Source organism: Geotrypetes seraphini, chromosome 14 (assembly GCF_902459505.1).
Source record: "Geotrypetes seraphini chromosome 14, aGeoSer1.1, whole genome shotgun sequence".
NCBI lineage: Eukaryota > Metazoa > Chordata > Amphibia > Gymnophiona > Dermophiidae > Geotrypetes > Geotrypetes seraphini.
This window is the reverse complement of record NC_047097.1, coordinates 27,885,660-27,902,485: the sequence shown is the minus strand read 5'-3', so window position 1 is coordinate 27,902,485 and position 16,826 is coordinate 27,885,660. Positions and strand designations below refer to the sequence as shown.

Genomic DNA, 16,826 nt, shown 5'->3' with positions numbered 1-16,826 from the left:
TCAGATTCTATATATGGTGCAACTGCGTAACAAGTCAATTAGCGTCAATAATTGGGTGCTAACAATTGATGCTAATTGGCAACTATTTGGATCAGCATGTGCATCCTAAGCGCTATTCTATAAAGATGCGTAGATCCTTTCGTGCGCAGCTGAAAAGGGGGCGTGGCAATTCTACAGTATAACTAGGCATCGGTGGTTACGAGGGCCCCTGTGTGTAAATGCTGAGGAAGTGACCACTTGTGTATGTAAGCACTGTCTGTGTTATTCTGCAAGGGCGCATGTTAAGTACTATGGCATGCTACCATGAGGGGGTGTAGGTGTGGGCGGAGCATGCGTTGGGCCTTCTAGTTACACATGTAACTGACACAAGTCATGCGTGCCATTATCAAATTTACATACCAAGTTACACCAGTTCTGTGGCTGTACTAGAAATGTTAGGCGAGCTACATCCAGTTATTGAACTTCTTCCTATGTGTATTGCTAGCACCAATGCCTGTAGAAGTGGGTCTTCATCTCTAGAGCAGTATGTGAGAGTTGGGCGCTTCCATTTTAAGCACCCATATGTCGGTGCCACTGTGAGGGCACAGATCTTTTGGCTGCAATAATTTTGACCACCGGCATCCAAATGTCTTCCCCCCACCTCCTGACCTGTCCCCAACACACTGACCTCCAGGACTTGAGAGCAGAGCCCGTACCTATTCATGGCTGGAGCCAGCAGTCCTTGAGTGGAAGGGAAATATGGTCTGCACCAGGCAGTGCCTGTGAGGAAGGACAGAACAGGCTTCCTGAAGGACCATCCTTTCTCACAGGCAGCACTTGGGGCAGCCATTTCCCTTCTGCACAAGGACCCCTGGCTAAAACAGCAAGCAAGCACGGTACCTTTTCCCATGTATGGGGGGGGGGGCATGGCATTGGGGGCAGGGGAGGACTTCTTGATGCCAGCATCCACAACTCCAGCATGGCTAAAAGTTCTGCACCAAAAGCCCTTTTTCGCTCTAATAGGCAGTGCTTGTGATGCATGTATCGGCATCTGGAAAGCTCATGTGTTGCTGAAGAGGCATACTAAACTAGAAACACCAATGACAATCTGAATCCTGTTTTCATGTTCCTATTTTCAGAAATGCAGAGCACCTTCAGAGAGCAGAGAAAGACACACAAGCAAAAAACAGAAAGCATTACATTTGTCTGCACAGGCAACCATGGACAAACAGTGGCTGGCTCCGTCCATTCCCAGTTTTCATCTTACCAAAGAGACCCCAAAGCCTCCAGGCTCTGTGCCTGGGAACCACAATGACTTTGTAACCCAAAGTCAGAGGAGGCAGAATGTGCTGGAACAGGAGGACAGAAAGTTGAAAGAAGTGCACCGCCGGCCTCAGGTCGTCCCAACCCAGGTTTATCCATCAAATAAAAAACCAAAGAGACACAAAGAGCAGGAGGAAGAGGAAGAACAAGAATCTAGTGAGGGGGAAGAAGATGATGACTGGGAGGAGGAAGCCCTCAGGCTCGAACGCTACCTTTCCTATCCAGAAGGTACAAACTGTAGTGCAGTTTAATAGTAAGTTAATTATATTTGGAAGGTGTATTGGTTTACAGAACTGAAATGCTACAGCAACTAACATTGCTCGTCGTTAAGTCATTTCTATCAGTAATTTATGCAACTTAAGTGTCTATGCTACCATTCAAAGGAATAAGTGGTGCAGGCTTAATTTCAACTCTTTCAGATTTTTTCAGGGCTTTTTCCCCTCCTTCAACAGTGTAATGCTAGTACCCCTGCCTATAGAGCTCTTTGCTTGCCACTAAAGTCATCCTCCCTGTTTCCCCTCGACTTTCACACGCCCACTAGCCCCAACCAGCAGGAGAACCAAACGCAAGGCTCGCTAGAACCTTTCGGAGTGTTAGGAACTCCTACCAGAGCCCAGAATGTCATACATAAAGCTTTACATATGCTGAAGGGGTCTCTCTGATCAGTGGCTTAGTGAGGGTAGGAGATGCCTGGGGGGATGACACCCTCTTCTCCACCTCCCCCTGCTTCTGAGCCAACTCTCCCCCTACTCTCCTCTCTGCCTCCCCCATGCTTCCTCCGTGCCAATTCTCCCCCCACCCTCATCCGCTCCTTCTGCACCCTTGCGCCACATTCGTGCCTTCCCATCCCCGTACCTCTTTAAATCTTCACCAGTGCACGCAGCTTCTCCGGCCTGCTGCTCACACTGGCATAGGCTTTCCCTCTTGACATCACTTCCTGGCCCCGCAACCCAGAAGTGATTTCAGAGGGAGCCAGCTAGAATATAGTTGCTCGCGCAGGGGAAGATTTTAAAGAAGTACCGGGGGCAGAGAAAGCAGTGGCATGGGGCAGAGAGGCGCTAGGACCCGAGGTAGTTCCCTCCCTCCCATGCTTACTATGCCAGTCTCTGATAAACTCTTACAAGCTTAGATTGACATAGGAAGATACGTCAAAGTGGCTGGCTTAGAAATCTGCCGTTTTCCCCAACTTTGTATGTACCACTCAACAAGTCATTCTTGGTTTTGACAACATAATTGAACAAGACCCCCTCCTGCACATCATCGGTATGCACCTACTTACATTACATTAGTGTCTTCTATCCTGCCAATACCTTTCAGTTTTAGGTGGTTTACAACAAGAGTTGGCCTGAGCATTTCAAGGGAGAATACATGGTTAATAGATGTAGTATGCGTCGGGATCGGTGTGGAGGGTTGATCAGGTTTAGTTAGATCATTTGACAAATTTCTTGAATAGAAAAGTTTTGAGTTCTTTCCTGAATGTTTTGTATTTGTGCGTCATAGCAGATTGGAGAGGTGGCGGTCTAGTTTTGCTGCTCTGGTGGCTAATAGTTCTTTGTATATTTTTTTTGTATATACCTTTGATTTGGGGATGGGTAAAGTGTGCATGAGTTCTTGGTCTGAATGTGTTTTTCCTGATTAGGTGATTGCTCAGATAGCTTGGTCCATTTCCATTTAGGTCTTTGAATAGGGTGCAGTAGAATTTGTATTGTATGCGTGCTTGTACTGGGAGCCAGTGTGAATCTCGGAAGGCGGTGGAAATGTGGTCATATTTTTTTCAGCGAATAAATCAGTCTAATAGCTGTATTTTAGACTGTTTGTATTTGTTTTAGCATGTTGGTTGGACATGATAGGTATAGGATGTTACAGTAGTCCAGGAGTCCTAGGATCAGTGCTTGTAGCAAGAGTTTGAATTGTTCGTTGAAGCATTTTCGGATTTGCCTTAGGTTGCGAATGTCTTCTGGATCGTTTTGCTGATTTGAAGTTGCATGGTGCACACACAAAGCTGTCTGATACTTGCACATGTTGTAGAGACTTCTAACGGGAATTGCTGACACTTCTCAGCTGGTTTGCAATCTTTCATAGTAAAGGAGATGAACATGCCTTTCATTGAAAAAGCTCCTCCTATGCTATAGAGTTTAATAGTGGGATGTGGGGCGGTGCGGAGGGAATCGTTACAGGGCTTCATTTGCACAAAGAGTAAAAATCTGAGTGCTCAGTAATTCACTGGTGGAGTCAGCCCTAATTTTGGACATATCTTTTATTGTGGATGGTAATGGTGTTATAGGGGGCCCCATTCAGTACCCCAGGTTAGAAATGAGACATGTATACAAGGGCCATCCTCATGAATTTGACATCCTAGACCAGACCAGTGGTTCCCAAACCTGTCCTGGGGGATCCCCAGCCAGTCAGGTTTTCAAGATATCCCTAATGAATATGCATGAGAGAGATTTGCATATAATGGAAGTGACAGGTATGCAAATCTCTCTCATGCATATTTATTAGGGATATCTTGAAAACCTGACTGGCTGGGGGTCCCCCAGGACAGGTTTGGGAACCACTGTCCTAGACCATTATTGTCATATCCAACATCTCTCACCTCACTCCTGTTCCTGTCTTAGCTGTCCTTTACCTCTCTTGCCCTTGTCTCTGAGGTATTCAGTATCTCCACCCTCCCCAGGTTCAACATTTCTTATTCCCTTTTTTTTTTTCTGAGGTGTTCAGCAGCTTCCCTGTCCTAACCCTGTGGGGCAGCACCAATGAAGTAGTCTGTGTCAAAAGACTCACCACAGCTGGCACAAAGGCCTTGAGTATCCGCTCATGTTCAAAACCTGCTGGGTCCTGTCCTCTCCAAAAACAGAAAGTTCCAGGGGTAGGACCAGCAGGCCTCAAACATACACAGATGCGCAAGGCCCCACAGTGACAAGTCTTTCATAGAGTCCTTTACTGCCACCCCTAGGTAATATTTAGCCCACTTACTATTAATTATTTCTGTAGCTCTACCAGACAAACACAACGCTGTACAGAGTCACAAAGACGATGGTCTCTGCTCGAAAGAGCTTACAATCTAAACAGGGAAACAGGATGTCATGGATAAGGTTAATCTGCTGGCTGGGGTGGCTGGCTGGCTTGACCAGATTTTCTAAGCTCTAACCCAGGGGTGCCCAAAAGGTCGATCACGATCGACCAGTAGATCGTAAAGGCAACGCGAGTTGACCGCGGAGACTCGCATTGCCTTTGCATTCTATTCTCCCTGCTTCCCAGACGCCAGGTAAGGTGCATACAAGCGCCGAGCCCACAGCCTCCCTCCCCCGTCAATTCTGATGTCTGAGAGGAAGTTCCGGGCTGCGTGGTTCAAAACTTCCTCTCTGACGTTAGAATTGAAATGGGGGGGAGGAAGGCTATGGGCTCGATGCTTGTACGCCCTTGCCTGGAGTCTGGGAAGTAGGGAGAACAGAATGCAAAGGCAATGCGAGTCTCCGTGATCGACTCGCGTTGCCTTTATGATCTCAAAAAAGAAAACATCCATGCCGCCTCAGCTGGCAGGGAGAACCCCAGATTCCTCCCATCCATCCATTCTCGAGAATAGCCCTCTCCCCCCCCCCCCAGGCCAGCTCCCTACTGTTAAATTGGCAGGAGGGATGCACACGTTCTCCTACCGGCAAGCCTACCACCCTCCATACCAAAGATTGACAGGATGAATGCTCACTTCCCCATGCCGAAAGGGTCTCCCATCCTGGTGGTCTAGTGCAGCCTCCTGACACTCTCCTCCCCCTACCTTGTTAAGGAAGAGGGATGCCCAGTCTCTTGGCCTACCTCTTCATTTCAAAATGGCAGGCCTTCCCTTTCTGGGTGCATTCTGGGATGCACTGGGAGGGGTCTAAGGCCCTGATTGGCCCAGCCACCTAAGGTAACCCTACTCCTGCCCCACCGCTGATAGCTGGTCTCTAGGCATTTCGGGAACAGGAAGAGACATCAAATTCGAAGACAAAAGCATGTCATACGCAGATGACATATTTCTCCTTATTCCCATAACCAAAAATCCATCAGACTTATCCAACAAAATCTCATACAATACAAAAAAAAATCCAAAATTGAGCAACAACCAACAAACTGAAGCTAAACACAACTAAAACCAAAGTTCTATACTTCCACACGGCCCAGCAAACCGCACCTACAAGCATTACCTTTCAATCAGGCGAAACCCTCGCCATAGATGAGTCCTCCAAAATCCTAGGTTGCATACTGGTCTCCACTCTAAGCATGGAACCCCAAATATCTAGTCTCTGAAAGAAATCCCTCTACACCCTGAGACAATTAAGACTAATCAGACCTTTCACCAATACCACTTTGCCTTAATTGTACAACTGATGATCCTACCACAACTGGACTACTGTAACTCCATCTACATGGGAATCAACACTGCTCTAATTCACAAACTGCAACTCATCCAAAACACTGCCATAAGACTTATCTTCAGCCTGAGAAAATACAACTCAGTCACAACCTTCATCAAATAAATGCACTAGCTACCCATCCTATCACGAATAACATTCAAAATATCTTGCATCATTCACCACATACTTTATGGAAACTCTGCTGCCCCATTTGTCCAACTCTTCTCAATAGCATGGTCTACTTCCACAGATGCTACTAAATCTCCCATCCACTAAAGATCTTCACTATAAACGAGTTTTCCACTCCATGCTTACCTTCCTAGGAGTCAAAACTTGGAATAGCCTTACAGAAAAGACCAGAACTGAACCTTGCCACATCATCTTCCGAAGACAACTGAAAACCCATCTGTTCCATACTTAATCTCCTTTACCCTCTCTTCTCTCCCATTCCCTTCCTCCTCTCTCTTACCTATTCACCTCCTCTTTCTCTCCCCTCTTACCTATCTTTACAGTCGCCTTGAGCCTGTATAGGTATAAGCGTCGCACAAATAGAAGATTAGATTAGATATCAGAACTGGGAGTGAAGCAACCACAGGTGCAAAGAGCCTGTAGAGCAAGGGCAAGTTCACATTCCCCTCCTCTTTAATTCTGTTTTCACTTGGCACAATTCAAAAGCTCATAAGTCATGTTGGATTTGGTTTCCAGATAAGGCACAGCCCACAGAATCTGTTCCAGCCTCTGCAGAAATGCCAGATTATTTCCTGTAAGTATGTTTTGTTTTGCCCCAGGGGTGGTAAGCGGATTGGGGTGAAGATACACATCCTATTTGTTCATCTTATGCTAGAGGATTATACTTGGGTAACTTTCATGAGAGCTGGTATGCATGTGTGCACATTTTAGGGAGGGCTATTTGGCTTACATTGTCCACACAATGTCCCTGGAGCTTTTCTAAACATTTCATGGCCTCTTTCTCATGTTGGCAGTATCTTTTATTTATTTAATAATAACTTTATTCTTCTATACCGCCACAATCTTGCGACTTCTAGGCGGTTTACCTCTACTAATGTCAGTCTTAAGGTTACAGCGCCAACAGCCAGTCTGTAGCAGAACGGGTGTATAGGATAAATGCTGAACCTCACTAGGACAATGCGAAAAGTAGGGCTGAACTGAATATTCAATTTGATTTGGGCCTGAATAGTACATTAATACATTATTTGTATCTGGCCAAAGAGTGATTTAAATTTGAATACAATAACCTGGGGTTCTATTGTGCTAAATCCTACTGAAATAAACACTTGCTCTCTGCTTTCATGATGCTTCTTTTATTGTTATGTTAAAGCTCAATGCCCAGTATTTGTATGCAGCCAAATATTATTTTTCATTATTTGTATTCAGCTGAATAGCAAAATATGCTATCTAATACAGCTCTAGTGAAAAACATGTTTAAATGAAGGGTTTCAAGGTTAAGTGACTGTCTTACCCATTTATCATTTTCTTTCTAGCCAGACTCTTGCTTTCTCTCAATAATAGAAGTTGGAATTTTCCAGCTATACCGAACTTGCAGTGCACAAGCAGAATTTTTATCAAGAGAATTTCTGCAGCCTGTAGTTGAAGCAAAACTTGAAAACAACCTCAGCCCCTACCTGCCTGTGGTCCCAATGCATGCTGTACCCTACCAGGAGCCCCCCTTCCCTCCCTTTCTCCCAAGACTGGTGCTGAGGGAGCAGTTGTTCAAAGTATTTGTGTGCTGAGTATTCTCTGGATATTTCACACCAGCTGCTGCCTCCAGTGAACTACTGGAAATGATATGTCAGATGGAGGACAGCAGTTCCACCTACTGGCAGACGAATCTAGTGCCTTGCTTGATTCTATTCAGCATTAACAGCGTTTCCCCCCTGTTCTCAGCAAATACAGTCCAATTACTTCAGTGGAACAGCAGCAAGCATATGAAGAAGACTTTAGTGCAGATTATGCAGAATACCGAAACCTTCACGCAAAGATTGGCAAAGTTACAGAGAGATTTATGCAGCTGGGATCTAAAATGAAGAAACTGAATCCAGGAACAGCAGAACACAAGGTAGGAAAAAATGGCTGTAAAGCACTGGAAAAACATTGCCCTAGTGGGATTAAGCAACTGGGCAGAGAGTTGAGAGTGGAATAGTTTAAGGCCAAATCACAAGGTTAATCGCATGGCTGTGTTCCCTAGGGTAGATGTTGGGGCTTAAAATATCAAAACATTTTGCCCTGAAGCTCATAAATGGATACGTCCCTAATAATAATCAGGCTGATTATTTTTAAGAAACTCCAACATATGGTTTGGTCATTGGCTTCATCTAATCTAACTGTAGCTGGTGACTTCAATGCTGTCATGGATTCATTGTTAGATAAGCAACCTAGTAAACTTAAGTCTCTAGGTGTAGATAACTTGGTGAGGTCGTGTGGTTTAAAAGCTATCTGGAGATTGTTTCATTTTAATGCTCAGGAATTTTCTTTCTGTTCCCAAGTTCAATCATTTTCAAGAATTTGATTATTTTTATTTCAGATAATTTAACCCGCCAGTTTATAAAAGCTAGCATAGATCTGATCCTTTTGACGAGATCATGCAGGCATTTGGATCGAATGTCAGTTCAATGAAACAGACTTTACTAGATCTGTCTAGACATTCAATACATTGCTTGTGGATTCAAGCTTTGAGGAAATTCAAAATAAAATGGTTGAATATTTTCACTTAATACCTCAGAGGAAATCTCTTTGGAAACCATTTGGGATGCTTTTAAAGCCACAATGAGAGGGCAAATAATTTCATTTTCGGTACATGTTCGGAAAATGTTAAAAAATTGAATTTTCTAATTTGGAACAAAATATTCTGATTTTAGTCGCAATTGGCCTCAAAACGGGAATATACTATTTTACAGGCCTTCTTGAAAGCTAAATACAATGAGATTTCCTCTCAATTGGCTAGGAAAGATTTGTTTTCTCAACAAGCTCTGTATTATGGAAGCTTGAATAAAGCAGGAAAACTAATGGCTAACTATCTCAAAGCTAAAAAAAGAAAAAGTTAAAATTGTAGCCATTAAGGATGAGAAAGGACCAAGCCATACTAAAATTGGAAATATTCTAAATCAGGTGTGTTCAACCTTTTGGCTTCCCTGGGCTGCATTGGCCGAAAAAAATGTTTCTGGGGCTGTGCAAACGCTGCAGCAAGACAGAGGAGGGAGCCGGCAAGATGGTAAACACTCGAGGGCAGAAGAGGAAAACACTGCATTGCCCTCGACCGGGGCCACACAAAATACTTCACAGGGTCGCAGGTTGGACACCCCTGTTCTAAATCAATTTTTGGAATTTTATAAAGCTTTGTATTCTTCTGAAGTTGAAGGTTTGGAATTTTTTAAAGTTAATTCAGGGACCAAACCTTCCCAAGCATATAAAAAGGAATATTGATGCTCCTATATCACTTCAAGAACTTCAGACTGCATTGAAGTCCCTCAGAGCTAGATCCGCTCCAGGTAGTGATGGATTCATGGTGGAGTTTTTCAAATAATCTCAAACTACACTTCTACCCCATCTTCTACATTTCTATCAGTCACAACTAACTAAGGTTGTATTTCAGGTACTATGGCCAAATAAAGATCCCATGTTGGTTTCAAACTACAGGCCTATTTCTTTAATCAATGTGGATGGAAAGCTTTTGGCTCTAAGATTAGCCAAGGCTCTCCCTTATGTGATTGGAATACATCAGACCAGTTTTGTTGCTCACAGACATTCATCTAATAACACTAGATTGGCATTTCATATGTTAAATTTGGCAAAAATAATGGTTGATCCAGCCTTCTGTCTCTTTAGATGCAGAGGCGGCCTTTGCTTATGTGGAATGGACTTTAATGTATCAAGCAATGGATTGGTTTGGTATAGGCTCCGGATTTATTCAAATGATTCAAACCTTGTATAGTTCCCCCTCAGCCAGGTTATATATATTAATAATACATTTTCTGAATGTTTTTGTCTGAAAAGGGGAGTTAGACAAGGATGTCCCTCATCTCCTTTGCTTTTTGACATTGTTCTGGAACCCTTGTTGTTAGCTATACAACAGGCAAGAGAGATACAGGGAATTCCTTATGCTAGTCAGGAATATAAGATTTCTGCATATGCAAATGATATCTTGTTTCATTTGAAGAATCCTGATTCAACCATTCCGCATTTACTGAAATTGATTGATAGATTTGGGAAAGTCTCTGAATACAAAATAAATTTGAGGTTCTGCCGCTAAATGTACATTGTACAAAAGGATTATTTGAGTCATTCCCATTCCTCTGGAAGGAAGAGGGGATAAAATATTTAGGCATCATGATACAAAAAACTCTGGAAGACATGATGACAGTAAATGAAAAATCTTTATTGCTGAAAGTCAAAGAAATGTGTGAGCATTGGAATCCATTATATTTTTCTTGGTGGGGAGAGTCCAAACGGTCAAGATGATGATCTTACCTGTAGTTTGCTAGCAAATGTGTATGCTACCAGTGTATTTTCAGGGGTCCTTTTATAAGAAGTTAAATGGAATTCTCACCAAATTTATTTGGCAGGGTAAAAATGCTAGAATAGCTTTAGTATCTCTGCAAAAACCAATTGTGGCAGGTGGGGTAAATTTCCCAAACTTCTATAGGTACCATCAAGCATTTATCATGCGGCAGGGTATGTATTGGAGCCTTCCTGTGATTCTGGAGCATCTCCCGGATTGGCTATACCTAGAATGACAACTTATGTCCCCACTGAGATTGTGTCATGTTTGGAGTATCAAATTACCACGTGTTTATAAGGACAATAGCATTCTTCTGTCTACTTGGAAAACCTTATAATTCATGAATAATTTAATATCTGAGCCAATACAACAGTCCATATGTCAATCCTTATGGTTGAACTCCAAGATTCGAAGTGGTGAGTCTAAGATCCTCTGGAAGCATTAGCTGTAGGCAGGTATACGCACGTTAGATGATGTGATATCAAATGGGAAAATGCTTGATTTCTCACAACTGCAACAATCATTCGGTATTTCAAAGTTTCAAGTATATAAGTGGTTGCAGTTGAAGCAGGCCATGCAGAAGGGGTTCCCTGATTGGCGCAATTTAAAAAATCAGTATAGTTTGCCAAGCCTATGCTTCCAGACAGATTTGTTAGGACATCAGGCAGCCAAGTGGTATAAATTAATATCTGAATTTAGGAATAAAAAAACTTCTCTAAAAGATATTTGGAGCATTGAGATTAAGCAACAAATGTCTGCTACTCAATGGCCACAAATTTGGTCTTGGAGAATGAGATGTACAGCGTCAGCATCAATGAAACAAACTTGGTTTTTCTTGTTGCAGAGGACTTTTTGGACCCCGGTTCGATTGCGGAAGTTAGATAGTTTTAAACTTAAGAGATACTGGCACTGTCATCTTGAAATAGGGACAGTGGTAGGTTGGGTAGGGAGGGTTATTTCTTTGTTGTACTCCTTGAATATATGTATATATACATATATACAAGGAGTACAACAAAGAAATAACCCTCCCTACCCTGGATGTGTATAAAAATTTACAAAAAGTAAAGATAAGAGAGATCAATGAGCCCCACAGCATTTATCTTCTCGTATCTATAGCATAAGCATAAATTTGCCCACCAGAAAGGAGTACAACAAAGAAATAACCCTCCCTACCCAGGATGTGTATAGAAATTTACAAAAAGTAAAGATAAGAGATATCAATGAGCCCCACAGCATTTATCTTCTCGTATCTATAGCATAAGCATAAATTTGCCCACCAGAAAGGAAAATTAGGCGATAATGGAGAGATAGACAGGCAGGGGCAGGGAGAGACACAGAAAGTAAGAAAGACAGACATATTCTAGCACCCGTTAATGTAACGGGCTTAAACACTAGTATATATATATATATATATATATATATATACACATACACACATTTTTCACTATTGAATTACCTTTGACTCTATGCCTTGCATTTCAGGTGATTGAAGATAAAATATTAGCAGAATACAGAAAATTCAAAAAGGTAAATACACATTTGTGTTGTACTTTGTTCTTGCATTAAATGATTGCCCACTCCTTCTAGTACAAAATACTAAAGGTGAAGTCTTCAAGACATCTGTTTGCTTCTTTGTCTTCCTCTCTAGATTTGGATATCAACCCACCAACAAGCCTGGTCGATCCAGTCTGCTCAGAAAGATGACTATTGTAGCTGATTTTTATCCCCCCCCCCCCCAAAAAAAAATAAAATAAAATAAGAGAGTAAGATAGTAAATGACAGCAGATAAAGACCTGAACAGTCCATCCATTCTGCCTAATGTCACACTCATACATGCATGGTTAAAGTCTTTTCTTTAATAATTCTGGGTAATAGACCATAGAAGCCTGACTGGTACTGTCTTTAGGTTCCTACTACTGAAGTTTCCATTGATGCTCATTCCAGCCTATCCTAACCATCCTTTCACTGGAGGTTCCGTCAAAGTCCTCCCCCACTCATCTTAAACAAAATCACAATATATGGGACAAAGACTGTGCAGGATTGCCCAGTACTGGCCTTAGTTCATTTTATACAATTCATTTTCTAAGTAGAGATTCTCTGTGTTTGTCCTACAGTACGTCAGCTAATGTTTTTTTTTTGTTTTTTTTTAGACATATCCTGGATACAGGGAAGAAAAGAGACGATGCGAGTACTTACATCAAAAATTATCACGTATTAAGCATTTAATTGTGGAATATGAAGAGAAGAACATGTCTTTATAGTGGATCCAGAAAATATCTACAGTTGGTGATTAGTAAAGGCAGACTTGCCAGTGTCTTCCGTTATCTGGAGAATGAAGGCCTTGCAAAACCAGCTTTTGACATGGCCTAACCAAGTAGATTGGCCTTTCTTCAGAGAGTAGTAGTACATCCACGGAGGTCATAACTCCCTTTCGGGCTTTTTGCAATTGTTATGGCAGTTCCAGCTCCTTTGCTTGTGTATTTGCCTTAATTCTGCCAGTATGGATTTTGAAAAGCATCTGCAACACTATTGAGGAATGCTTTAGATAGTCTTCAGTGTACGATGACACCTGATGAAAGAGACTGTGCAATGATGAGCACAGAACAGAAATTTACAATCCTTGCTGGATACAGGTTACCCATAGGAACAGTTGCTTTAGAGTCAAACATGATACCAAGCCTTGGAACTATTAACACCTCAGTGAGTTAAGCAGCAGCCACTGAAATAAACCTGAGACCTAACCTTTGCCTACTTTTAGGCTAAAACTCTTTGCACTAGACAGTTGTAGAAGTCCAGTAATATGAAGACACATAGGGAGGGGGGATCTATTTTACATGGAAAGAAAATCCTGTACTACATCTAGACTTCAGGAAGAACTCTTCGCCCTCTGCCCCAATTGTGTAGAATGACTAAAAAAAAAAAAAAGTCTTCACTACAAAAGTTTGAGTTTCACTGGCATATGGAACATCCTGAAAAATGACCTGATGCCTTGTACTGTTAACATAGAACAGACATTTTTTAATCAAACTAGCCCAGTTCCAGAATCCCACCCAGAGCAGTCAACTGGAGGGCAAAACATCGACAAACATAAAAAGCCAAAGCAAGCTCTGAAAAATACAATTGCCCTGCTAGTTGTTGTTACTTACAGTAATGTTTTTCCCAAAGGTCAAGCTCTTTTTGTCTTGGTACAAACTCAGTGTAATTACAGGCAGTCCCCAATTTACAGACACCTGACTTAAGTACGCAAGTCGTACTTAAGAACGTAGTTGTGGCTTCATTTGATTTCACTGAGCAGTATTTCCAGTGGCCTAGACTCCTACACTTCTCCTGCAGCAGATTCAGGAATGATGCATGGACACATTAAGAATGGTGTGTGGGTGTGCATGCTGCACCTTAGAGGGAAAACTGGTAGGGACAGTTGGCCTTTTTGGCAGCTGGGAACAGAAGTAAGAAGCCAGAATCTTAAAATCTACAGGTTCCGAGTTGCATACAAATCCAACTTAAGAACAACTTTAAAAGTGTAACTCATTCTTAAATTGGGGACTTGCCTGTATACAGTTTGCAAGTTACCATTCTGGTACAGGCCATGGCCTTTCTATAGCAGTGCAGCACCCTTTTTCCCTTTTGGAGGTGACAGCAGTAGGTGGAAGTTTGCCACCTTTTGGTATGCACAGTAAGAACTACCGTATTTTCACGCAAATAACACGCACCCGTATAAAACGCGCACACGTGTATAGCGCGCAGAAATCACGATGATAAGCACAAAAACTTTGGTATAACGCGCTCACGATTATACCGCGCATGCTGCCCGACTCTCCGTTCACCCCCCTGACTTCCGTGCACTGCCCCGCCTCTCCGTGCGCTGTCCCGACTCTCCGTTCACCCCCCCTGACTTCCGTGCACTGCCCCGCCTCTCCGTGCGCTGTCCCGACTCTCCGTTCACCCCCCCCTGACTTCCGTGCACTGCCCCGCCTCTCCGTGCGCTGTCCCGACTCTCCGTTCACCCCCCCTGACTTCCGTGCACTGCCCCGCCTCTCCGTGCGCTGTCCCGACTCTCCGTTCACCCCCCCTGACTTCCGTGCACTGCCCCGCCTCTCCGTGCGCTGTCCCGACTCTCTGTTCACCCCCCCTGACTTCCGTGCACTGCCCTGACTTTCCGTGCGCTGTCCCGCCTCTCCGTGCGCTGTCCCGACTCTCCGTTCACCCCCCCCCCCGACGTCCGATACATCCCCCCCCCCCCGGCAGGACCATTCGCACCCCCACCCCGAAGGACCGCCGACTCCCCGACAATATCGGGCCAGGAGGGAGCCCAAACCCTCCTGGCCACGGCGACCCCCTACCCCCACCCCGCACTACATTACGGGCAGGAGGGATCCCAGGCCCTCCTGCCCTCGACGCAAACCCCCCTCTCCCCCAACGACCGCCCCCCCCCAAGAACCTCCGACCGCCCCCCCAGCCGACCCGCGACCCCCCTGGCGACCCCCACGACGCCCCCACCCCCCTTCCCCGTACCTTTGGTAGTTGGGCCAGAAGGGAGCCCAAACCCTCCTGGCCACGGCGACCCCCTAACCCCACCCCGCACTACATTACGGGCAGGAGGGATCCCAGGCCCTCCTGCCCTCGACGCAAACCCCCCTCCCCCCCAACGACCGTCCCCCCCCAAGAACCTCCGACCGCCCCCCCAGCCGACCCGCGACCCCCCTGGCCGACCCCCACGACCCCCCTTCCCCGTACCTTTGGAAGTTGGCCGGACAGACGGGAGCCAAACCCGCCTGTCCGGCAGGCAGCCAACGAAGGAATGAGGCCGGATTGGCCCATCCGTCCTAAAGCTCCGCCTACTGGTGGGGCCTAAGGCGCGTGGGCCAATCAGAATAGGCCCTGGAGCCTTAGGTCCCACCTGGGGGCGCGGCCTGAGGCACATGGGCCCAACCCGACCATGTGCCTCAGGCCGCGCCCCCAGGTGGGACCTAAGGCTCCAGGGCCTATTCTGATTGGCCCACGCGCCTTAGGCCCCACCAGTAGGCGGAGCTTTAGGACGGATGGGCCAATCCGGCCTCATTCCTTCGTTGGCTGCCTGCCGGACAGGCGGGTTTGGCTCCCGTCTGTCCGGCCAACTTCCAAAGGTACGGGGAAGGGGGGTGGGGGGGTCGGCCAGGGGGGTCGCGGGTCGGCTGGGGGGGCGGTCGGAGGTTCTTGGGGGGGGACGGTCGTTGGGGGGGAGGGGGGTTTGCGTCGAGGGCAGGAGGGCCTGGGATCCCTCCTGCCCGTAATGTAGTGCGGGGTGGGGTTAGGGGGTCGCCGTGGCCAGGAGGGTTTGGGCTCCCTTCTGGCCCGATATTGTCGGGAAGTCGGCGGTCCTTCGGGGTGGGGGTGCGAGTGGTCCTGCCGGGGGGGGGGGGGGGGGATGTATCGGACGTCGGGGAGTCGGCCGGGCAAGAGGGCTTGGGCTCCCTCTTGCTCCGATCGTGGATGCGGGTGCGGGTGGGAGCGCGTGCGAGTGGTGGGTGCGAGTGGTCCTGCTGGGGGGGTGAATCGGGCGTCGGGCGGGGTGGGAACTATGTTTTAAAACTTTCGTATACCGCGCTCACGCATATAACGCGCGAGGGGTATGCGCGGTAGGTAAAAACGCGTATAACGCGCGCGTTATATGCGTGAAAATACGGTAACTAAAAAAACCTGACATGGGCTTTTACAGCTTTAGGTTCTTACCTGCTAATTTTCTTTGTTAGCCTGTAGACTGGTATAGTCCTTACAAATGGGTTATATACCTCACTGCTACCAGCATGTGGCGACTGAGAACAAACTAGTGTATCAGGATAGCTTCCCCTCTTGCAATCCCGTCTGCCGCACAGCCAAGCAGAACCTAGGAAAGACTTCAACTGAAAACAGTAAAACATACTCCAAACAGGAGTGTAAAAACAACAAACATCTGTAAACAACTGTTGGAACATGTATAGAACTTAATCCTGGTATAGAAAACATTCCCACAGCTCGCCAGCTGAGCCATAGCTGCTGTTCTTAATTCTCCCCATCATAGAAAAATTCTAGAACCCGTAGAAAAAGCAAAATAAAAACCCGCATTCAGACTATACCAGTTTACAGGCTAACAGAAAGAAAATTAGCAGGTAAGAACCTAATTTCTCCTTCTGTATTGCCTGGTAGACTGATATAGTACTTACGAATGGGATGTACCAAAGCAGTACCCTTCATAGGTGGGACCCCAGGAGGGCCGACACCAGAACACATTCACCGAATACTGCGTCACGACACGCTAGAACATCCATACAGTAGTGTCTGACAAAGCAGTGCAGAAACCAAACTGCAGCCTTGTAAATATTAACTGGAGACACTAGAGAAGACTCAGCCCAAGAAGCTGCCTGACCCCGAGTGGAATGAGCCTTGAGAAGTTCTGGAACAGGCTTCTTCAGAAGCAATAGTCTCTTGATCCAGCGCGCAATAGTAGCCTTAGAAGCGTCATCCCCCTTACGAGGACCCACTAGAAGGAAAAAAAGATCTGATTTCCTGGGTCCTCTGCACATAACAGCGAAGGACCCGACTGACATCCAACTTACACAACTGTCTCTGCTTGGAAGAGCCCTCCCGAGGGCTACCCA

General features: G+C 45.5%; 1 protein-coding gene across 4 annotated transcripts in view; it reads left to right on the top strand.

Annotated features, from left to right (window-relative positions):
* Nucleotides 1–13,895, top strand: part of ELL3 (elongation factor for RNA polymerase II 3) — an 86,057-nt gene extending 72,162 nt beyond the window's left edge. For 2 of the 4 annotated variants that reach the window (XM_033920878.1, XM_033920876.1), the window contains 5 exons: nt 1,119–1,530; nt 6,402–6,459; nt 7,602–7,773; nt 11,695–11,739; nt 12,363–13,895. In XM_033920878.1, the coding sequence (XP_033776769.1) occupies nt 1,119–1,530; nt 6,402–6,459; nt 7,602–7,773; nt 11,695–11,739; nt 12,363–12,473 (798 nt within the window). In that variant the 3' untranslated portion in view covers nt 12,474–13,895. Of the gene's footprint in view, nt 1–1,118; nt 1,531–6,401; nt 6,460–7,198; nt 7,471–7,601; nt 7,774–11,694; nt 11,740–11,860; nt 11,977–12,362 lie in introns of those variants that run through there. The other 2 variants (XM_033920877.1, XM_033920879.1) reach the window with 2 other exon arrangements.
* Nucleotides 13,896–16,826: the final 2,931 nt, after the last annotated feature.